The sequence below is a fragment of the Mauremys mutica genome, chromosome 2 (genome assembly GCF_020497125.1).
Source record: "Mauremys mutica isolate MM-2020 ecotype Southern chromosome 2, ASM2049712v1, whole genome shotgun sequence".
Taxonomy (NCBI): Eukaryota; Metazoa; Chordata; order Testudines; family Geoemydidae; genus Mauremys; species Mauremys mutica.
The window spans coordinates 297,022,950-297,046,602 of record NC_059073.1 but is presented as its reverse complement, the minus strand read 5'-3'; the positions used below and the strand labels follow the sequence as shown (position 1 = coordinate 297,046,602).

The following is a 23,653-nucleotide window of genomic DNA, read 5'->3' as shown; positions in this document are numbered from 1 at the left end:
CTGTAATTTCATATTTGAGTACCTTCACAACACTTGCATAAATACCATCTGGTCCTGGTGATTTATCACAGTTTAATTTATTGATTTGTTCCAAAACCTCCTCTACTGACACCTCAACCTGGGACAGTTCCTCATACTTGTCACTTAAAAAGAATGGCTTGAGTGTGAGGATCTCCCCCATATCCTCTGCAGTGAAGACAGGTACAGAGAATTCATTCAGTTCTGTGCAAAAACCTTGTTTTCCTTCAGTGTTCCTTTAACACCTTAATTGTCCAGTGGAGCCACTGCCTGTTTGGCAGGCTTCCTAATTCTGATGTACTTAAAAAAATTGTTAGTTTCTGTGTAATTAGTTTCTCTTCAAATTCTTTCTTGGCCTGCCTTATTATACTTTTACACTTGACTTGTCAGCAGTTCATCTCCTTTATATTTCCCCCAGTAGGATTTGCCATCCACTTTTTAAACGATGCCTTTTTTCCTCTAACTGCCTCTTTTACTCTCTTGTTTAGCCTTGGTGGCATTTTTTGGTCCTCTTATTGGTGTTCTTTTTGGGGGGTATACATTTAGTTTGAGCCTGTATTATGGCATTTTGAAAGGAATATCCATGCAGTTTGTAGGCATTTCACCCTTGTGACTGTTCCTTTTAATTTCTGTTTAACTAGCTTCCTCATTTTTGTGTAGTTGTCTTTTTTTAAGTTAAATTCTACTGAGTAGGTCTCTTTGGTATTTTTCCTCTTACAAGGATGTTAAATTTAATTACATTACAGTCGCTATTACTGAATGGTTCAGCTATATTCATCTCTTGAACCAGATCCTGTACTCCACTTAGATCAGGAATTCCATCTCCCATTGTGGGTTTCAAGACAAGGTGGTCCAAGAAGCAGTCATTTATGGTGCAAGAAATTTTATATCTGCATCCCTTCCAGAGGTGACAGATATCCAATCAACATGAGAACAGTTGAAATCAATGTTCCCTCTAATTTTTTCCATCCATGTGCGGAATAAATTTTGTTATGTGCACCGAAGTATGTGGGGATGTGGGCCACCAGTAGAAACAAAAAACCTAGATATAATATATATTTTTTAAAAGTTACCATAGGGATAATTACTCCAGTCAAGACAGGTGAGGAATTTTAGAACTCACTACTCAAAGAATTAAATGTAAGTGTAAGAGAGAAATAAAAATTATGAAATGCATAGACCAGTCAAAAAACTAAAATAATACACTTTGAAAGAATAAAATTACAGAGAATATATGAGCATTGCAGGAAGTACCAAAAAGTAACAATAATAATAATAATACAAGTACATGTTGGGAGGTGAGTGTGAAAGAGACTGTGTGACAGTGTGTCTGTGTGACAAAGACAGTGTGTGTGTGTGTGCTGGCTGCTGGGGAAAACCGTGCGCTGTCTCTTTAAGACACTCACTGAACGCTCTCCTGCTCTGTCCTGAACCCTGTTGTCGCTCCTCCCCTGCTCTGCAGAGATGGGGTACATGGGCAAGGGGGGAGGGATAGCTCAGTGGTTTGAGCATTGGCCTGCTAAACCCAGGGTTGTGAGTTCAATCCTTGAGGAGGCCACTTAGGGATCTGAGGCAAAAATTGGTCCTGCTAGTGAAGGCAGGGGGCTGGACTTGATGACTTTTCAAGGTCCCTTCCAGTTCTAGGAGATTGGTATATCTCCAATTATTTATTTTATTTATAAGGGGAAGGGAAGAGAGAGAGAGAGAGAGTGTGTGTGTGAGAGTGAGAGAGACAGAGACTGTGTGAGCTGGCTGTTGGGGAAATCTCAGAAAGAGTGCACTGTCTCTTTAAGACAGGCACTCAGCCACTCACCATTCAGACTGCAGCTTCAAGTCCTCCTGAGCCAGGCTGTCCCTTCTTCCCTGCTCTGGGGAGATGGGGTACAAGGATGGGGGGAGGGGGTCACCCTGACATCAGCACCCTACCCCCTGCACACACCCCGCTCTGCATAGCCAGCAGGAGGATCCCGGGAGCAGCTGCAGGATGGAGCAATGTGGGGGGGAGGGGCACCTGAACACACGGTGCTAGCTGTGCGCGCTCTGCTAATCAGCTGCCTGGCATTTGAATCTCTCCTGCATGGCTGCCCAAGCTCACAGCTTACAGGGAACACAGGTTGAAATACCAATTTATTATTGGATTTTCTGCCTCTGTAGCCTCTGTAATGTCCCTGTGCATTTCACAATCACTATCACCATCCAGGTCACATGGTCGGTGGTATATTCCTACTGCTATACTTTTATTGTTCAAGCATGGAATTTTTATCCATACAGATTCTATGGTATGGCTTGATTCATTTAATATTTTTACTTTGAGTCTATATTTTTTTCCACACATAATGCCACTCCCCGACCAGCATAATCTATTCAGTCATTCCTATATATTTTGTACCCTTGTATTACCATGTCCCATCAATTATCCTTATTCCATCAAGTTCCTGCAATTCCTATTACATCAATATCCTCATTTAATGCCAGGCACTCCTCTAGCTCACCCACCTTAGTATTTAGACTTCTAGCACAGTGGTTCTCAAATGTGGCCATCAGGGGCTTTCCTTGTGGCCACAGCCTCCTGGACAATGACTGGAGGGGGGCAAAGCAGTGGGCCCTGCCCCCTCTAGAGCCACAAATGCCAGAGGAGCAGGCAGCCAGTGAGTTCCCCACCTTCCCAGGGGCAGTGAGGGTCAGGCTTCAGCCCTGGGGTGGCGGGCTCTGGCCCTGGATGCCGGCCCTTGGCTCACCACCATCCCGCATTGCCCTGACCTCTGCTGCCTCCCCAGCCCCAACCCCATCTATCCCCCCATCATCCCTGGCCCCCATTGTCTCCCTACCCACCTCCTCATCCAGGGCTTAATTTGTCCTCTGGCTTGCCAGGGCTGAGGAAGTCTGCTGTGAAAAAAGTGATATTAACAAACATACAAATATTACTTTTCGCAGCAGCAGACTTACTAGCTAGCAAGTCTTAAAAAAATAACAACCGTCAACCGCCTACAGCTGACCTTCCTGTTGCACGCAGTTTTAGAGAGGTACAGTTCCCCTAGACACATGCCTTCTGTGCCTAACTGGAAATCCAGCCCTGGCTATTATAGGCATGCTAGAATGCACACATGCACCCGGAGGCCCAAGGCACTGTGACAGCTATACTGGTTGTTTACAAAAGAACTAAAACAGAGGTGGCCTTCCATGAATGTTGGCCTGCAAGATGAGGCACTGTTGACACCATGGTGATGGACATGGTATAGCAATGCACTAATGCAGAGAGAGCAAGAGATAGAAAAAGAGATGACAGGAGGCAGGATAAGGGCCGGAGAAGGCAACAGCTGATTGGGGTTGCTGCCAGCAGTAGAGTGAACTGGCAGGTGGCTCAGTGCTTGCATTCCCCGACCCCCAACCCAAGGCCTTGCCCCTGCCATTTGAGCTACCCCCATAGATGCCATTTTTTTCAGCACTACAGCTGCTCACAAAGGCCAAAGCATTTTTAATGGAGTAAATGTATGTTTTCCAGTCTCCACTCATTCAAAAATCGTTGAACCATTTTCCTTAAAACTTCTAAATAATTCACCTTCAGGCAGACAAGATCTGGAAAATGGCAGCTCCTACAGTGAATATTTCAGGGTTACAAGTAACTTGGAGCAGTATTTAGGATAGAAATGCTGGGGCACCCTTCAATATAGCTCTTGCCAGTGCTCCAGCAATAATGTAAATAAATAAGAATACTCCAAACCAAGCAAAAATTGCCTGATCTCAGGCCTTGGCTACACTTGAGAGTTACAGCGCAATAAAGCCACCAACAGCGCTGTAACTCACTCCCTGTCCACATTGGCAAGGCACGAACAGCTCTATATCTCCGCGGTTACAGCGCGGCTTGTAATCCACCTCCCCGAGAGGAATAAAGAGTATTGCGCTGCTGCTGCTGCACTGCTGCACCAGTGTGGCCGCCCAATGCACTCTGATTGGCCTCCAGAAGTATTCGGCAGTATCCCACAATGCCTGTTCTAGCAACTCTGCTCATCAGTTCGAACTCTACTGCCCTGGCCTCAGGTGAACAACTGTCAGACCCACACTTTAAATTCCCCGGGAATTTTAAAAATCCCCTTCCTGTTTGCTCAGCCAGGTGTGGAGTGCTATCAGTGAATCTTTCCAGGTGACCATGCCTCCACGCGCCAAACGAGGCCCAGCATGGAGAAATGGCAAGTTGCTGGACCTCATCAGTGTTTTGGGGGAGGAAGCTGTCCAGTCCCAGCTGCGCTCCAGCCGTAGGAATTACGATACCTTCGGGCAGATATCAAGGGCCATGATGGAAAGGGGCCATGACCGGGACGCACTGCAGTGCAGGATTAAAGTGAAGGAACTGTGGAATGCCTACCTCAAAGCCTGCGAGGCAAACTGCTGCTCCGGCGCTGCCCCCACGACCTGCCATTTCTACAAAGAGCTGGACGCGATACTTGGGGGTGACCCCACCTCCACTCCGAGCACCACCATGGACACTTCAGAGCAGGGGGAGGAGGAGGAGGAGGAGAAAAGCGGGAGTGAGGGTGCTGGGGCGGGGGGAGACACCCTGGAATCCCTGGAGGCATGCAGTCAGGAGCTCTTCTCAAGCCAGGAGGAAGGCAGCCAGTCGAAGCAGCCGGTACTTGCTCGAGGACAAACAGAAGAGCAGGTTCCCGGTAAGCAGCTTTTATTTTCAGGAAGGAAATTTTTCGGGAGAGGAGGGTTAGGGCTGCATGCATGCATCCCTAGATGTGGAATAGCGCATTGATGTGGTCTATCAGATTGCAGTAATCGGCCTCGGTAATCTCTTTGCAAGTCTCATCCAGCAAGTGGGTAATGCGCTTGTGCAGGTTTATTGGGAGAGCCACCGTGGTCCATGTCCCAGTCAGGCTAACGTGTCCGCGCCACTGTGCCGCAAGGGGCAGGGGGACCATTGCTGCACACAGGCAAGCTGCATATGGGCCAGGGCGGAAGCCGCATTGCAGTAGAAGACCCTCCCTTGCTTCCCAGGTCACTCTCAGCAGCGAGATATCTTCCAGGATAAACTCTTGCGGAAAATGTTGGGACAGTGTTCAGTGTAGGTGCCCCCTGCAGCTACTGGCTCTCCCCAAGGCACAGAAACCCAGAGGACAGTAAAGCTGTGAAACAATCAGTCCCCCTTACTCACCATTTTGGGGCTCCCGTGGGTTATGTGCGCTCTCTTTGGGATGGGAAAATTATGCTATTATGTAGACTGTGTGTGCCCTCCTTAAGTGCAGGGGAATCATTACTCTGTCTGGTATAAACAATGCTGCCTCTGTTAAGTGTTGCATTTTGCCTTTACAGATACAACCTTGAGATCTCAGCTGTCCGTGTTATCACTGGCTGAGAGACTGCAGAACCTCCGGAAGAGACCACGAAAAAGCAAAGATGACATGTTGCACGAAGTGATGCATTAATCTCTTACAGAGAATCAAAAAGCGCAGGAGTGGAGAGAGAGAGAAAGCAGGATCCGCAAGGAAAACGCAGTGCACCAGAAGCAAAGTACAGAGCGGCTGATAAGCATCCTGGAGCGCCAAGCGGACTCTATCCAGGCGCTCGTAGCCATGCAGGTGGAGCACTACCGCACCCACCCACCCTGCAGCCCTTGTCCCAAAACTCTTTCCCTTGTGCCCCCATGTCACCTCCAACCCACTTTCCCCAACATCCAGGTTCTTACCGCCACCAGCTGCCTCCAACACCTGTATCTTCACCAACCAGCCCTGAGAACTACGACCATTACCCTCTGCACTCAACCCCCAACACCATGCAGTATAGCCATCCTGAAGTGCAGCACTCATTGCACAGCACTCCAGACAGAACATACACAAATCTGTGATTGTACCATTCCCCACCCCACCTCCTTGCCCTTTCTGATTCCCAAACAGTTGTGTTTCTTTCAATAAATTAATTTTCTTTTCAATAAATGGATTTTTTGGCTTTGAAAACATTCTTCATTATTGCATAAAGTAAAAGATACCTCAGCCCAGGAAAGAAACAGGCACTGCAAATCAGCTTAGCAAACACAGATTCCTACTAACATTGTAACCACTGCACTTCACTCCCGTGCAGGGCACCAAACATTACTGTTGGTTTTCAGCCTCAAATTGCTCCCTCAAGGCATCGCTAATCCTTGCAGCCCTGTGCTGGGCCCCTTTAAATAGCCCTGCTCTCTGGCTGTGCAACTTCAGCCTCCAGGCATTGAACCTCGGAGGTCCATGCCTGACTGAATCTTTCACCCTTCCCTTCACAAATATTATGGAAGGTACAGCATGCGGATATAACCGCGGGGATGCTGTTTTCGCCCAAGTCCAGCTTCCCATACAGAGATCGCCAGCGGCCTTTTAAACAGCCAAAAGCACACTCCACAGTCATTCGGCACGAGCTCAGTCTGTAGTTGAACCATTCCTTGCTGCTGTCAAGGCTCCCTGTGTAGGGTTTCATGAGCCAAGGCAGTAACGGGTAAGCGGGGTCTCCAAGGATCACAATGGGCATTTTGACGTCCCCTACTGTGATCTTCCACTCTGGGAAAAAAGTCCCGGTCTGCAGCTTCCTGAACAGGCCAGTGTTCCGAAAGATGCGTGCATCATGCACCTTTCTGGGCCAGCCTGTGTTAATGTCAATGAAATGCCCACGGTGATCCACAAGCGCCTGGAGAACCATAGAGAAATACCCCTTCCGATTAACGTACTCGGATGCTAGGTGGGGTGGTGCCAGAATAGGAATATGCGTCCCATCTATCGCCCCTCCACAGTTAGGGAAACCCATTTGTGCAAAGCCATCCACAATGTCCTGCACATTCCCCAGAGTTGCAGTTCTTCTTAGCAGGATGCGATTAATGGCCCTGCAAACTTGCATCAACACAATTCCAACGGTCGACTTTCCCACTCCAAACTGGTTCACAACCGATCGGCAGCTGTCTGGAGTTGCCAGCTTCCAGATTGCAATAGCCACACGCTTCTCCACCGGCAGGGCAGCTCTCAATCTCGTGTCCTTGCGCCGCAGGATGGGGGCGAGCTCCTCACACAGTCCCATGAAAGTGGCTTTTCTCATCCGAAAGTTCTGCAGCCACTGCCCGTCATCCCAGACTTGCATGACGATGTGATCCCACCACTCAGTGCTTGTTTCCCGAGCCCAAAAGCGGCGTTCCACGGTGCTGAGCATGTCCGTGAATGAGACAAGCAATTTCATGTTGTATGTGTTACGCGACTCGATATCATCGTCAGACTCTTCACTGTCACTTTGGATCTTAAGGAATAGCTCAACTGCCAAACGCGATGTGCTGGCGAGACTCGTCAGCATACTCCTCAGCAGTTCGGGCTCCATTTCCCGCAGACCATAACGGAACACACATCGCGCTGCACAGAAACCATTAAAAGAGGGCGCCAAATGTGGACAGAAACACAGGGATTGCTGGGATGCGAAACCATGCATCACGGGGTGTTGGGACAGGATCCAGAATGCCCCGCACCCCCGCCCCCTTCCCACAATTCACAGCACCAGAATGGGAAGAGGTGCTCTCTGGGATAGCTGCCCATAATGCACCGCTCCCAATGCCGCTGCAAGTGCCTCAAATGTGGCCATGACAGTGCGCTGGCAGCTGTCAGTGTGGACAGACTGCAGCGCTTTCCCTACTCAGCTGTACGAAGACAGGTTTAATTAACAGCGCTGTACAGCTGCAAGTGTAGCCATACCCTCAGTTTTATTTTGACAGATTTTGAATTTCATGACTGCTGCATTTGAGCAATCATTCATGAGTTTGGAGGCAAATTAGAAAAGTCTGTTTGATGATTCTTTTGAAATGAAATCTAACTGCAACTACATGAGCAAACAGGGATTAACAGAATGTTTCCTGAAACCTCAAAGTTCTAGTTTTTATGTACTTTCCCAATCCAGATCCTATAAAGTTCTGCTAGAAAGCTTTCAATATTGCTCAGTTTCATGGTTGAGAAATTTGCCACAAAATCCACCCTTTATTGCATATTTGTCAAAGAGAATCTATACTTTTATTTTTTTAAAATGGGTCCTATTGTGGTGTAAAATGGCATAGCTTCATTGATGTCAATGAAGCTATGCTAATTTACACTAACTGACAATTTAGCCCACTATGTGCAAAGAATCTTAAAAACTTACTGCCTATAAACTTGTAAACCACTAAAATGTTGCCTTCCTAAATCTGCAAAGAGCCTGAAACAGCAGCAATGAGAGGTGTTAAACTCTCATCACTGGGCTTCACATTAATTGTCAACATTGCTAAATGTTTCATGGATGATGTGAGGAAGGGTGGGCCTGTGGTTAAGCCAGTGGACTCAGTTTCAGGAGAACTAGGCTCAATTCTTGGCTTTGCCACAGATTTCTTGTGTGACTCTGTGCAAGGGTATGTCTAGACTACAGTGACACAGATGCATCTTACATTGTTGGAAGGGGGTTTCCATCCCCATAGGTAATTCACCTCTCCGAGACAGAATTCTTCTGTTGACCTAAATGCATCTACAGTGGGGATCAGACTGACCTAACTACATTTCACAGGGGGTTGATTTTTTTCATAGCCCTGAGCAACGTAGCTAGGTTGACCTAAGATTTAGGAGTAGACCAGGCCTTAGTCATTTAATCTCTGTCTCATTTCCCATTTTTAAAATAAGAATAATAGTACTTCCTTCTACCCACCTTTTATCTGCCTCAAGTATTTAAATTATATAAAAAAATGTATAATGTGTCTACACAGTGCCTAGCATTGACCTCAGCTGGGCCTCTGGACATATTATAATGCAGATAATAATAATTATTTTACATCATGACAGACCTATAGATGTAAGAATCTTCATACTAAGAGATTTGGAATTTATGGGCAAACAGCAGCTGAAGTGGACAAAAGAAGTACCCTATGGAGCTGGAAATCAACAAGCAAATTAAGCATTGCAGAATTATATAGTGAACAGAGTGACCTGGCAAATGCAGGAAAAAATAACGCATAACACAAGAGCAGTCCCTGAGGATTTGGAGAAGAACGGTCTTATCTTTGGGTCTGATCCTGCAAACAATTTTCCACATGCTTAACTTTGCTCACATGAGTAGTCCAATGTGGAACTAAGTATGTGTTCAAGTTTTTGCAGGATCAGGGCCCACAAGATTATTTATTTTCTGACTAACATTTTTCATTATTTTATTTCCTATTTTCTCCAATCTTAAACTGAACTCTTAACAGTATATTTAATGTGTATCTAGGGTAGCACCTCTACTGTCTTATCTCCATTTCCTCTTCTTTTTTTTCTTAAAAACCTCAAAGAATAATATTTGTAAATGAAAGAGAGGGTTATTTCCTATAGTAAAGACTCTCATAAATCAGAGATGGGCGAGAGCTACTGAACTGAGTCAGTCAGTATGTCCTCCTCCAAGGAAGGGTGTTTCCCCACCATGCATTCTTAAGTGCCTTGGTCATCCTACTCTATCAGTGGAGCTTCCACTAGTTCTCCAGTGAGATGGCTCCACAGCCCAGTACATCACACTGAGGATGTTTTTCCTGATTCAGCCAATTGTACCATTTCCCATGTCATACCTTCATCGGTCTCTTCAGGGCTTCCTGAATGTCCACCCGCTTCCTCATAATGGTCTGGTCCAGTTTGCGTTCAAAGGCTAACAGGTCCATGTAGGCTTGGGACTCAGGAACCAACTCCCGGATCTGAGGAGGAAGCAGGGAATATCCAAACACTGGAGGCAAGGAATTCATCATATTCCAGGAACAGTAATACTTATATCTGTCCAGACCTTAGAGAGAGGGTTTGCTTAGCAGAAGTGATTGCCTCTAGGCAATACAAACCATTTTAGATTTGTCTTTGTTTAAACTAGGGTCTCGCTACACTAGAAGAAAAGCATTTTTAAAAACAACTGTGTTTTTAAACCTTACACTTTTTAAAACCTTAGTATACACCAAGTTGTATGTTAACATGTTAGCTGGCTGAGATGAAGCCTAGGCTCCCCCAGAGGCTTCAATATGACCAGCTAACAAGTGTTAACATGCAACTAGCCCTGCCTATACTACGGCTAGCTATACTAGCTAACACATTTTTTAAAACATCCCTTTTCCTAGTCTAGAAAAGCTCTAAGAGGAGCTGACAAGGAGTAGGGCATGAAGAGAGGGAGACAGGAAAGAGGGAAACAGGAAAAGAGAGAGAGATTTGAACAAGTGAGCTGGATGCTTGGCAGTGATCCTCCCCTTAGGCTGCAGAGCCGATGACTGGAACTGGTTCCACATGTCCTTCAGCAGAACCCTTGTAGCAGTTCCCCACTCTCTGCCTGCATATGGTCCCCGTTCCATGCTACTGCACAGGCAATGATTTGCCTCCTGGGATATGTTCTACACTGGGAAAATGCATCATCAGAAAATGTGTAAGCTAACATGCTGTTAAACATGACTTAGCACCTAGTATAGACAAGGAAGAGTCATGTTTTAAAATTTGCAAAGAGTCCTGTGGCACCTTATAGACTAACAGACGTATTGGAGCATGAGCTTTCGTGGGTGAATACGACGAAGTGGATATTCACCCACAAAAGCTCATGCTCCAATATATCTGTTAGTCTATAAGGTGCCACAGGACTCTTTGCTGCTTTTACAGATCCAGACTAACATGGCTACCCCTCTGATACGTTTTAAAATTTGTTCACTGGACCCTATGATTAACCATGACCAGCGAATATGTTTTTAAACTTGACTAGCCCTTCCTATACTAGATGTTAAGTTGTGTTTAACATCACATTAGTCAGCACATTTTCTAATGTGATGTATTTTCCCAGTGTAGAAATACTCTTAGAGCTTGGAGATTGGTCACAGACTATCTACTCCTGGCAATACCTGATTTGTGGATAATTGTGAGGCAGGTAGCGTTTTAAGACTTGTCTACACCTGGAGTTGTTCCTGATTAGTTTAACCCAACTGGTCAGGCACAGTTAAACAGGAACAAGGCACTCTTATTCTTCAATAAGTGTGTCCAGACATGGAGTTAATTAGGAACAATTATTCAGAAACAACTCCATATGCAGACAAGCCCAAAGAGGAAATGGGTTTCAAACAATTCCTAGCCTAGTCTCTCTTGAATCTCCTTGTCCATTTCTAATACTCACCCCAGCTCTCAACTAAGCAGCAAAAATATTTAACAGCTAAAATATTTCTGTACTACAGCAATAAAAGTAACTTGACCATATTTGCCACCTGTTATTGTTTATAATCTGGGGTATACAGTTTGGATTTAGTACACTGCACAAATAGAGGGGAAATGGGTAGCATGGGCCTAGAAGGCATTACTACCAGGCCAACTTCCTCAGGGGTGTAAACATTACTGCACTTTCTGACAGGTGTTTCAGCATTCAACATATCTGGTACAAACAGGTTCATTTCACAGGAAGTAACTCCTGCCTTTGCCTGGTTCAGGCCTCCAATCAATTGCTGTTACAGAAACACCATAGCAAAGACCAGACTGTACCATTAACCATGCCCAAATCTTTATTTCTGCCATTCCTCTAGTTCCAGGCCAGCTCATCATTACAGGTCTTGCAAAAGCAGGAAAACACTCATTAATTCAGGCATTAAAGTCATATGTTCCACAAACCCTGGCATCCCCTCATCCAGCCTGTGCCCATTGTTTGTTTGGGGCTGAGCCCTGAGTCCCCTAATTCATTCCTTTGCAGTATATATGATGTGGGGCAGAGTCCCATGACTTGCTAGTAAGGCCTGGAGCCAAAGAAGTACCTTTTCTTTGTCCCATTAAACTCTATTCATATTTAGCTGTGATATAAACTACTTAAAATTGTCATGTCTCTTATCTGACATTCTTCAGAGAAATGTTAGCAACACGCAAATAATAACTGAAGATGAACATTCTGATGAGCCAAACCCACTCCACCACAGCAGCAGCACACACTGCACTGGGAACACCCAAGAGTTTCATCAATGATTTAGATAATGACATGGAGAGTACACTTATAAAGTCTGTGGATGATACCAAGCTGGGACGGGTTGCAAGTGCTTTGGAGAATACAAAAAGATCTATGAGAGAAGATTGAAAAAACAGGGTTTGCTTAGTCTGGAGAAGAGAAGACTGTGAGGGGACATGATAACAGTTTTCATGCACATAAAAGGTTGTTACAAGGAGGAGGGGAAAAATTGTTCTCCTTAATCTCTGAGGCATAGGCAATGCCAGGGGGATTCGGGGTCCGGAGGAGGCAGCAGGGGCCAGGTGCGAAGGGAAGGAGTGGGGATCTAGGCTGCCGTGATCAAGAGAGTGTTGCTGGATGGTGCCTTGGCAGTCACCAGGAAGTTGACCGTGACTGTGGTGGCGAGGGGGGAGGCTGCCATTGTGCCTCCTCCATCAGCAGTTACCAGTCGCCTACACGCTGAGGACAGGACAAGAAGCAATAGGCTTAAATTGCAGCAAAGGTGGTTTAGGTTGGACATTAGGAAAAAAAAATTGGGGGGCCCCTGGAGCGGGGTCCTTCACTTGCTCCGGGGGGCCCCAGAAAACTCTCACGGGGCCCAGGCCCCCGGAGCTTCTTCCGCTCCGGGTCTTTGGCAGCAATTCGGCGGCTGCAGCGTCCTTCCACTCCGGGACCCACAGCCAAAGTGCCCCAAAGACCCGCGGCGGGGGGTCCTTCTGCCCCGGGACCCGCCGCAGAGAACACCGGATGAAGGATGCTTCACTCCCTAACTGTCTCCTGATATGCCAGATGAGAGTGAGCTCCTCCTTTTCAACACCTGAATATTAGGATATGTTTGTTTATGGTAGAACTCAGTTTCCCACATGTAGAAGGATGTTTCAGAGCTAACCTAATGTCTCTTAAATCCAACACATTTATATGCAATTTGGCCTGCCTGGGATTCCACAGAACTTGAATAATGAGTTGGTCCTGGTTTGCTCCTCAACCTATGTCTGAAGTGCGTACCACACTTGCACTTTCAATGGGGAGGGAATAGTGAGGAACACCACTTTGCACTCATTTTCTGGGATTATCCACCACTAGAATGCTTTGAATCTGAATGGTAAATTACCAAATGGAAGTTAAACATAAGAACGGTCATACTGGGTCAGACCAAAGGTCCATCCAGCCCAGTATCCTGTCTACCGACAATGGCCAATGCCAGGTACCACAGAGGGAGTGAACCTAACAGGTAATGATCTCTCTCCTGCCATCCATCTCCACTCTCTGACAAACAGAGGCTAGGGACACCATTCCTTACCCATCCTGGCTAATAGCCATTAATGGACTTAACCTCCATTAATTTATCTAGTTCTCTTTTAAACGCTGTTATAGTCCTAGCCTTCACAACCTCTTCAGGCAAGGAGTTCCATAGCTTGACTGTGCACTGTGTGAAGAATTTCCTTTTATTTGTTTTAAACCTGCTGCCCATTAATTTCATTTCATGGCCCCTAGTTCTTATATTGTGGGAACAAGTAAATAACTTATCCTTATTCAATTTCTCCACACAACTCATTCTTTTATATACCTCTATCATATCCCCCATTAGTCTCCTCTTTTCCAAGCTGAAAAGTCCTAGACTCTTTAATCTCTCCTCATATGGGACCCTCTCCAAACCCCTAATCATTTTAGTTGCCCTTCTCTGAACCTTTTCTAATGCCAGTATATCTTTTTTTTAGATGAGGAGACCACATCTGTATGCAGTATTCAAGATGTGGGAGTACCATGGATTTACATAAGGGCAATAAAATATTCTTCTCCTTATTCTCTATCCCTTTTTGAATGATTCCTAACATCCTGTTTGCTTTTTTGACTGGCACTGCACACTGCATGGACATCTTCAGAGAACTATCCACGATGACTCCAAGATCTCTTTCCTGATTAGTTGTAGCTAAATTAGCCCCCATCACACTGTATGTATAGTTGGGGTTATTTTTTCCCATGTGCATTACTTGACATTTATCCACATCAAATTTCATTTGCCTTTTTGTTGCCCAATCACTTAGTTTTGTGAGATCTTTTTGAAGTTCTTCAAAGTCTGCTTTGGTCTTAACTATCTTGAGCAGTTTAGGATCATCTGCAAACTTTGCCACCTCACTGTTTACCCCTTTCTCCAGATCATTTATGAATAAGTTGAATAGGATTGGTCCTAGGACTGACCCTTGGGGAACACCACTGGTTACCCCTCTCCATTCTGAAAATTTACAGTTTATTCCTACCCTTTGTTCCCTGTCTTTTAACCAGTTCTCAATCCATGAAAGGATCTTCCCTCTTATCCCACGACAACTTAATTTACATAAGAGACTTTGGTGAGGGACATTGTCAAAGGCTTTCTGGAAATCTAAGTACACTATGTCCACTGGATCCCCCTTGTCCAGGTTTGTTGACCCCTTCAAAGAACTCTAACAGATTAGTAAGACATGAGTTCCCTTTACAGAAACCATGTTGACTTTTGCCCAACAATATATGTTCTTCTCAGTGTCTGACAATTTTATTCTTTACTATTGTTTCAACTAATTTGCCCGATACTTACATTAGACTTACTGGTCTGTAATTGCCGGGATCACCTCTAGAGCCCTTTTTAAATATTGTTGTTACATTAGCATCTTCCAGTCATTGGGTACCGAAGCTGATTTAAAGGACAGGTTACAACCCATAGTTAATAGTTCTGCAGTTTCACATATGAGTTCTTTCAGAAGTTGGTGCTTGATGCACAGGCCTCAAATTTGTAGAGGTTTTACTCAAGATCTAGTAAATGAAGTGACCAGGGTACACAATTCCCTGAACTCTAGAAATTTGAAGTAATAGCTCATGGTTTGATAAGAAAAAAATCTAACCAGATTGATTGTTCTTGAAATCTGTCTGGATTTGCAGATTGAGCCATGAACAGCCTTTAGAAAGGAGAGTCTCAGTGGTGTAAAAATAAACTTGTTCCAGCAAATCATAGGACTCAACAACTGGAACAGAGAGCAGATTTACTGAACAGCTAGTCATACATTCTGAGCACTGAACCCTTATAATGATTAAGAAATGATTAAACATATATTCCTGGCTGCTACTGCTAGGTACTTTGGGAAGACTCCTGAACATAAGAATGGCCAAACTGGGTCAGACCAATGGCCCATCTAGCCCTGTATCCTGTCTTCCCTCTGAAACATCTGGCACTGTCCAGTATTGGAATGAACAGAACAGGTCAAGTTTGAGTGATCCATCCCCTCTCATCCATTGCCAGCTTCTGGCAATTGGAGGTTTAGGGACACCTGAAGCATGGGGCTGAGTCCCTGACCACCTTGGCTGATAGCCATTGATAGACTATCCTCCATGAACTCACCTAATTCTTTTTTGAACCAAGTTATACTGGTGGCCTTCACAGCATCCTCTGGCAAGGAGTTCCTCACATTTACTCTGTGTTTTCTGAAGAAGTACTTCCTTATGTTTGTTTTAAACCTGCTGCCTATTAAGTTCAATGGGTGACCCCTAGTTCTTGTGTTATGTTAAGGGATAATTAATACTTCTTTGTTCACTTTCTCCACATGAGTCATGATTTTTTAGACCTCTATCATATCCCCCCCCTCCATCATGTCTTTTCCAAGATGAACAGTCCCAGTCTTTTTTAATCTCTCTTTGTATGGAATCTGTTCCATACCCCTAATAATGTTTGTTGCACTTCTCTATACTTTTTTGGATTTCTAATATATATTTTTGAGATGGGTTGACCATAACTGCACGCAGTATTCAAGGTGAAGCAGCAAAGAATCCTGTGGCACCTTATAGACTAACAGACGTTTTGCAGCATGAGCTTTCGTGGGTGAATACCCACTTCTTCATCTGAAGAAGTGGGTATTCACCCACGAAAGCTCATGCTGCAAAACGTCTGAACTCACCTAATTCTTTTTTGAACCAAGTTATACTGGTGGCCTTCACAGCATCCTCTGGCAAGGAGTTCCTCACATTTACTCTGTGTTTTCTGAAGAAGTACTTCCTTATGTTTGTTTTAAACCTGCTGCCTATTAAGTTCAATGGGTGACCCCTAGTTCTTGTGTTATGTTAAGGGATAATTAATACTTCTTTGTTCACTTTCTCCACATGAGTCATGATTTTTTAGACCTCTATCATATCCCCCCCCCCTCCATCATGTCTTTTCCAAGATGAACAGTCCCAGTCTTTTTTAATCTCTCTTTGTATGGAATCTGTTCCATACCCCTAATAATGTTTGTTGCACTTCTCTATACTTTTTTGGATTTCTAATATATATTTTTGAGATGGGTTGACCATAACTGCACGCAGTATTCAAGGTGAAGCAGCAAAGAATCCTGTGGCACCTTATAGACTAACAGACGTTTTGCAGCATGAGCTTTCGTGGGTGAATACCCACTTCTTCATCTGAAGAAGTGGGTATTCACCCACGAAAGCTCATGCTGCAAAACGTCTGTTAGTCTATAAGGTGCCACAGGATTCTTTGCTGCTTCTACAGAACCAGACTAACACGGCTACCCCTCTGATAGTATTCAAGGTGTGGACATACCAGGGATTTATATAATATTTTCTGTCTTATTTTCTATCCCTTTTCTAATGGTTCCTAACATTGTTAGCTTTTTTTGACTGCCGCTGCACATTGAGTGGATGTTTTCAGAGAATTATCCAAAATGACTCCAAGATCGCTTTCTTGAGTGGTAACAGCTAATTTAAAGATTTTCATTTTGTATGTATAGTTGGGATTATGTTTTTCAATATCCATTACTTGGCACTTAGTAGCACTGAATTTCATCTGCCATTTTGTTGCCCAGTTTTGTGAGATCCTTTTCTAACTCTTTGCAGTCTGCTTTGGACTTAACTACCTTGAGTAATTTTGTATCGTCTGCAAATTTTGCCACTCCACTGTTTATTCCTCCATCACCCTTGTCCACGTGTTTGTTATCCCTTCAAAGAATTCTAACAGATTGGTGAGGCATGATTTCCCTTTACAAAAGTTGTGTTGAGTCTTCCCCAACAAACTGTGTTCTTCTATGTGTCTGATAATTCTGTTCTTTACCAATGTTTCAACCATTTTACCTGGTATTGAAGTTAGGCTTACTGTCATGTAATTGCCAGGATTGTCTCTGGAGCCTTTTTTAAAAAGCAGCGTCACTTTAGCTATTTACCAGTTGTCTGGTATATAGTCTGATTTAAGTGATAGGTTACATATCAGAGTGAGTAGTTCTGCTGGTTTAAATTTGGGTTCCTTCAGAACTCCCGAGGAATACCATCTTGAACTTGTGACATGTTACTGTTTAATTTATCAATTTGATCCAAAACCTCCTCTACTGACACCTCAATCTGGGACAGTTCCTCAGATCTGTCACCAAAACAGAATGGCTTGGGTCTGGGAATCTCCATCACATCCTCTGCAGTAAAGATCGATGCAAAGAATTCTTTTAGCTTCTCTGTAACAGCATTGCCTTCCTTGAGTGCTCCTTGAAAACCTTGATCATCCATCCACTGGTCCGACCAACAGTTTGGCAGTGTTCCTGATTCTGAGGTACTTACAAAAACTAACAGCAAATTTTTTTTTAATGTCTTCTGCTAGTTGCTCTTCAAATTCTTTTTTGGACTGTCTAATTATACTTTTACACTTGACTTGCCAGAACTTATACTCCTTTCTATTTTCTTCAGTAGGCTATGACTTCCACTTTTTAAAGGATGCCTTTTTGCCTCCAACTGCTTGTACTCTCTTGTTAAACAAATGTGGCATTTTTTGTCCTTCCCCGACACTCCTCCCCAGTTGAGGGTATACATTTAGTTTGAGCCTCTATTATGGTGTTTTAAAATAGTTTCCATGCAGCTGGCAGGCATTTCACTCTAGTGACCGTTCCTTTTAATTTCCGTTTCACTAGCTTCTTCATTTTTGTGTAGTTCCCCTTTTTAAAGTTAAATGCTACTGTGTTCAGTTTCTTTGGCATTTCCCTCTTACAAGGATGTTAAATTTAATTTAGGGCTGTCAAGCAACTAAAAAAATTAATCATGATTAATCACACTGTTAAACAATAATAGAATGCCATTTATTTAAATATTTTTGGATGTTTTCTACATTTTCAAATATATTGATTTCAATTACAACACAGAATACAAAGTGTACAGTGCTCACGTTATATTTATTTTTATTACAAATATTTGCACTGTAAAAAACTAAAGAAATAGTATTTCAATTCACCTAATACAAGTACTGTAGTGCAACCTCTTTATAATGAAAGTTGAACTTACAAATGTAGAATTATGTACAAAAAATAACGGCTATCAAAAATAAAACAATGTAAAACTTTAGAACCTACAAGTCCACTCAGTCATACTTCAGCTCATTCAAACAAGTTTGGTTACAATTTGCAGGAGATAATGCTGCCCAAGTCTTGTTTACAAAGTCACCTGAAAGTGAGAACAGGCGTTCACGTGGCACAGTTGTTGCCGGCATCACAAGATAATTACTTGCCAGATGAGCTAAAAATGTATATGTCCATTCATGCTTCAACCACCATTCCAGAAGACATGCATCCATGCTAATGATGGGTTCTGCTCAATAATGAGCCAAAGCAGAGCAGACCGACACATGTTCATTTTATCATCATGAGTCAGATACCACCAGCAGGACTTGTAAGCTTTAAAGAAGTGGTTCTCAAACTTTTTTTTCGTGGACCACTTGAAAATTGCTGAGGGTCTCGGCGGACCACTTAATGATCTTTCCAAATGTTGTTTGTACTGTTAGCTAACTATTGTAAAGCACTTTGGATAAGCTTTGGATAATTTTTTTGGTCTACAAATAAAAGCCCACAACTCATATTTTAATATCAGTAGTCTTACCTTTCTAATGCGACGGATGTGCCCTCTCTCCCACGCAGCAGCAGCCCCCAAGCTGGGGCTGGGAAGGAGGGGGAGGGTCTCTCCCCCCGCCACAGAAGCCACAGAGCTGAGGCTGGGAAGGAGAGCCATCTCTCCCTGGCAGCTGCAGCCCTTGAGCTGGGGAAATCACCTCTTTCTCTGGCCACCACAGCCCTGCACATCCCAAATCCCCCCACCCCATCTTCTCACCCACTGACCTCTCCCACCTACCCCCTATTCCCCTGAAGGCCACCACCTCACTTTACATGTGCGTCTTCTCCAGGGTCCAGGCACCTAATTAGTGGAGCCAGGCCTGCACAGCTCCACTAATTAGGTGGGTAGCCCTTCATTCTCACGTGTGTAGCCGCCCAGGCATGCACGTTAGAGGGAACTATCTGCGGATCCCCTGAATGAGATCACGGACCACAGTTTGAGAGCCTCTGCTCTAAAGTTTTACATAACTGCACTCAAAAACAAAACAATGTAACAAAAGAAAATAAAAATCTACATTTGTACATTACACTTTCACAATAAAAAGAGATTGCACTACAGTATTTGTATGAGGTGAACTGAAAAATACTATTTCCTTTGTTTACCATTTTTACAGTGCAAATATTTCTAATAAAAAATATAAAGTGAGCACTGTACACTTTGTATTCTGTGCTGTAATAGAAATCAATATATTTGAAAATGTAGAAAAACATCAAAAAATATTTAATAAATTTCAATTGGTATTCTATTGTTTAAACAGGGCAATTAATTGCGATTAATTTTTTTAATCACAGTTAATTTTTTTGAGTTAATCGCATGAGTTAACTGCGATTAATCAACAGCCCTAATTTAATTATATTATTGTTGTTATTACGGAGCAGTTCAGGTGAAATTATAGGAAGGACAAATGAAATAACTTAGTTCTGGAAATTATCTGAACACACATAACCAGGGCTGCTTCTTATGTGTCAGACAGATACAAGGAATGACGGATCCTTTAAGTCACAGAATCATAGAATATCAGGGTTGGAAGGGACCTCAGGAGGTATCTAGTCCAACCCCCTGCTCAAAGTCAAGAGAGCTGGACAAGTCCTGTGGCAACAACAAGAAGGAATTACAGAGACTATGCAGATCTTTATTCCACACCCATCACCATGCTAGCTGAAGTTATGGTCACTATACAGAATGTGAACCTTGGGATGTATTTGTTCTGTTTTCTTAAACCTTGTATGGAATGAAGGACACCTTTAACTTTTTGTAACGAGGAAATATTGGGAATAAAACCCTTTTCCATGGCATCATTTAAACAGTTCTACTTTGGAGAAGGGAGACCACTTCATCTCTCCGTACTCTCTTATGAGGGAGATTTGGGAAGTAGCATGGAGTATTATTAAAGCTACGTTTTAGTCTTGGGTATTTTTAGTAAAAGTCATGGACAGGTCACGGGCAGTAAACAAAAATTCACGGCCCATGACCTGTCCATGACATGTACCATATACCCCTGACTAAATCATGGGGAGGGGGCAGCCCAGAGGTACCGCAGGTGCTGGGGGCGGGAGGAAGAGGTGGCTCAGGGGCGCCAAGGTTGCTGGGGGGGGGGCGGGCCAGGAATTCTGCTGGTGCTGGGGGCAGGGGGTGTTGGCAGGGCTGGAAGGCTCCCTACCTGGCACCGCGCCTCCCTGGAAGCAGTGACATCCCCCCTCCCTCAGCTCCTAGGCAGAGGAATGGTGAGGCAGCTCTGTGCAATGCCTCCACCCCAAGCACTGGCTCTGCAGCTCCCATTGGCCGGGAACCACAGCCAATGGGAGCTGCGAGGGCAGTGCCTGCAGGCACAGGCAGCACGCAGAGTCCCCTGATTTCACCTCCACCTAGGAGCCCAGGGACACGTCACCACTTCCGGGGAGCCCCCCCGAGGTAAGCACAGCCCAGAGCCCTCACCCCTCCCACATCCCAACCCCTAGCACTGAGCTCCCTCCCATACCCAAACTCCTGCTGCTGCTGGGGGAGAGGGACATGGTGGACCAAGACTGCCCTAGCAGCACCCAGTGTGGCTGGCCCAGGGTCTGCCTGAGCTGCTCAGGTGGCCCCCTGGCCAGCTGCTGTAGAAGTCATGGAGGTCCCAGAAAATTACGGAATCCGTGACTTCTGTGACAAACTCTCAGCCTTAAGTATAATTGGATGGTGCACCTTTTCTATGTGACTAAAGTTATTCTCCTCCAGACCAGAAAATAAGATAAACGATGGACTGGATACATGGACTGGGATTGAGAAGTTAAAAGGTTTGCCACAGATGCCGCAATAAGATTCTCCAGCATCTCGTAAAAAAACCCTCAAAACTTAATTATTGTGTCAGTGTTGAAGACATCACAAATAGATGCCTGGTTCCTCAGCCCCCTTATTGATAGTGTTACTACTTCATCTCTTTGAGAAAGATTTCTCTGAAGTGATCTCTGGAAGCGTCATTACTGAGGTTCTGTATGATTCTAACCAGACTCCCTTCAATAACACAATGAAGATGATCTTTGCTGGAAGGCTGGTTGAGAGAAACCCCAAAACTGAGCTTTTTCAAAGTATTATCAATTTTTGAACTAAAAAGATTCAATCCTTCCACTGGAAGATCTTCGACATTAGACTTCACATTAAGTAGCAACCTGGAGCTCTTCAGCCAGACATTCTTTCTCAAAGTGAACACACCCCACTGTGAATGAGAAGTCATATCCACCACTCACTGAGTGAGTGATTTAACTCTTGCACACTCTCAAATAACCTTGGTTTCCTTCATGAACTGCTCTAGAAGGTGTTCAAGCAAAGATGTTATCATGTTCAAAGGACAGAACCCATACCAGGCAAGACAACAGTTGATAACTAGCTATCCTTATCTGAATGGTAACCTAGGAGTATGCCTTGCAGCCAAGGATTTCCCTCTTCCTCATATCTTGTCTGGAGTACCTATTTTGAAGCTCTACAAGGCTCCTTCTGTGACTGCAGCTACCACAATGCTTCTGGAGCTGTGGTGGAACTTGGTAAGTCTTGGCAACATCTGCACAATTACTGGAGTAAGCCAGAAATCCTCTGCTGGCTCAGAGAGACCATTTTGTTGACTGATATGGCCCACCTTATCCCTGGAGCAAGTCGTGAAGATGTCATTCTCAAAAGCCTCTGTAATTCTGCAGATCAGGACCTAGAAGTTCTTAAAATGGTCAAAAGGCAAAGATTATGTGGATGCCACTATGTCATCATCTTTATTTGACTCATCAGTCTCCTCTGAATTCAGTTATTCTTCATCTGAAGATGGGAAAGATGCAGACTATGAAGGCTCCTTCTCAGAGGGCACAGGGGCAGGTATCACAGAGGTTAGGCCCAAGAGGCTGATAAGTCCTAGGTGTCTTATTCCTTTGTGACACTGTGATGGTGGTTGTCACCATGGTCAACATTACCATGGTGTATAAGCAACAAAAGCACAGGGAGGCATTCAGCTACCCAAAGGGGCTGGAGAAAACTGCTACCTAAAAGCCAGATGCTCATGGATTGTTCCAGATCAGAGACCACTCAGAAAGAGCCTCACACTGCATCTGGTATCATGGTGCAGATGCTATGGTAATGGGAGCTATACAAGTACCTAGATAGATCCCTGATGGCAATGGGGCCGCCACTGTGGGATCACCAATCTGGGAGTTTGTATCCTAGTTTAACTCTCTTGGTGCAGAAGACTCAGGAGGAATAAATACATGAAGGCTGTTTAGACACAGCAGAGGAAGGAAATAAAACATGGAGGAAAGCGAGCTTTTCCCTGGCAAGAATTCTGACCCACTTAAAGCTTTCATATGATCTGGTGCTAAAGCATACCCAGCTGTCTCACTAATGCTAAAACTACACTCCAGAGCCTCAACATTCATTAAGTCTGAAGGGTTTGGTGCCAAAAAAAACCTTCCCAGCCATCAAGATTCCTCATATCTAGGGAGACTCTTGGCACCAACTCACTACAGGATTTGTGACGCCAGTCTTCCTCAGAGTGAGAGGAAGGAAAGAAAGAGGAATCATGGATCCCTTCCCCTCTGCTTCTTCTCCAGAGATGCCGGAGGGCTTGAACTCAATGGGTCAACTGACCTCAAACTTCTGAGAGTAATTCAGAACCAAACAAATATTGGTTTCATTCTTTTATTTACTCTTGAGTTTCTGCTCTGAGGGCACTGAGGATCTACTGGGCACACATTCAGCCTGTTCCTCAGAATAAGATTAATTGATTTTTAATATCTCTTCAAAAAGGAATAGACAGAGCCAAGACCCCCAATTCTAGCAAGCCTGAGTAGGAAGCTGGTTCACACCTACCACTTGTGAGTAAATGAACCTGTCTTAGACATTTCAGACAGTGCACATATTATTCAAAAGGCCAAAATTTTTGCATTACAAGAAGCACAGCACTTGAAATCCAACTTCTTGTCTGCCATTGAACTGACTGAAACCAGCAAATTGCAACTAGGTCAGTATACTCAATACTACTGCAAGTATCGGGGTAGCCGTGTTAGTCTGTACCCACAGAAACAACAAGGAGTCTGGTGGCACCTTAAAGACTAACAGATTTATTTGGGCATAAGCTTCGTGGATGAAAAAACCTCACTTCTTCAGATATCACTGCAGTGATCAAATGGAATGGAAGTGTACTTGGGTTCAATGCTTCTTAGATACCTTTGTTCCTATATTCTAATAAGCAAGGGAGTAGGCATGTGTAATTGACACTACTTCAAAGAGGGCTCTGTGCTTGACACATCCCAGAAATGTCCCAAATAGAAAGTCTCATAAACATGGTAAATGCAATTAATGG

The 23,653-nt window shown here is 44.2% G+C and overlaps 1 protein-coding gene across 11 annotated transcripts in view; it reads right to left on the bottom strand.

Moving 5' to 3' along the window:
• The window catches only part of SMARCD3 (SWI/SNF related, matrix associated, actin dependent regulator of chromatin, subfamily d, member 3), a 197,454-nt gene that overhangs the window by 74,185 nt on the left and 99,616 nt on the right, over positions 1-23,653 (bottom strand). For 9 of the 11 annotated variants that reach the window (XM_045005229.1, XM_045005238.1, XM_045005228.1 and 6 more), the window contains one exon: positions 9,581-9,703. In XM_045005229.1, coding sequence (XP_044861164.1) covers positions 9,581-9,703 — 123 coding nt within the window. Of the gene's footprint in view, positions 1-9,580; positions 9,704-21,780; positions 21,865-21,946; positions 22,155-23,653 lie in introns of those variants that run through there. The other 2 variants (XM_045005235.1, XM_045005237.1) reach the window with 2 other exon arrangements.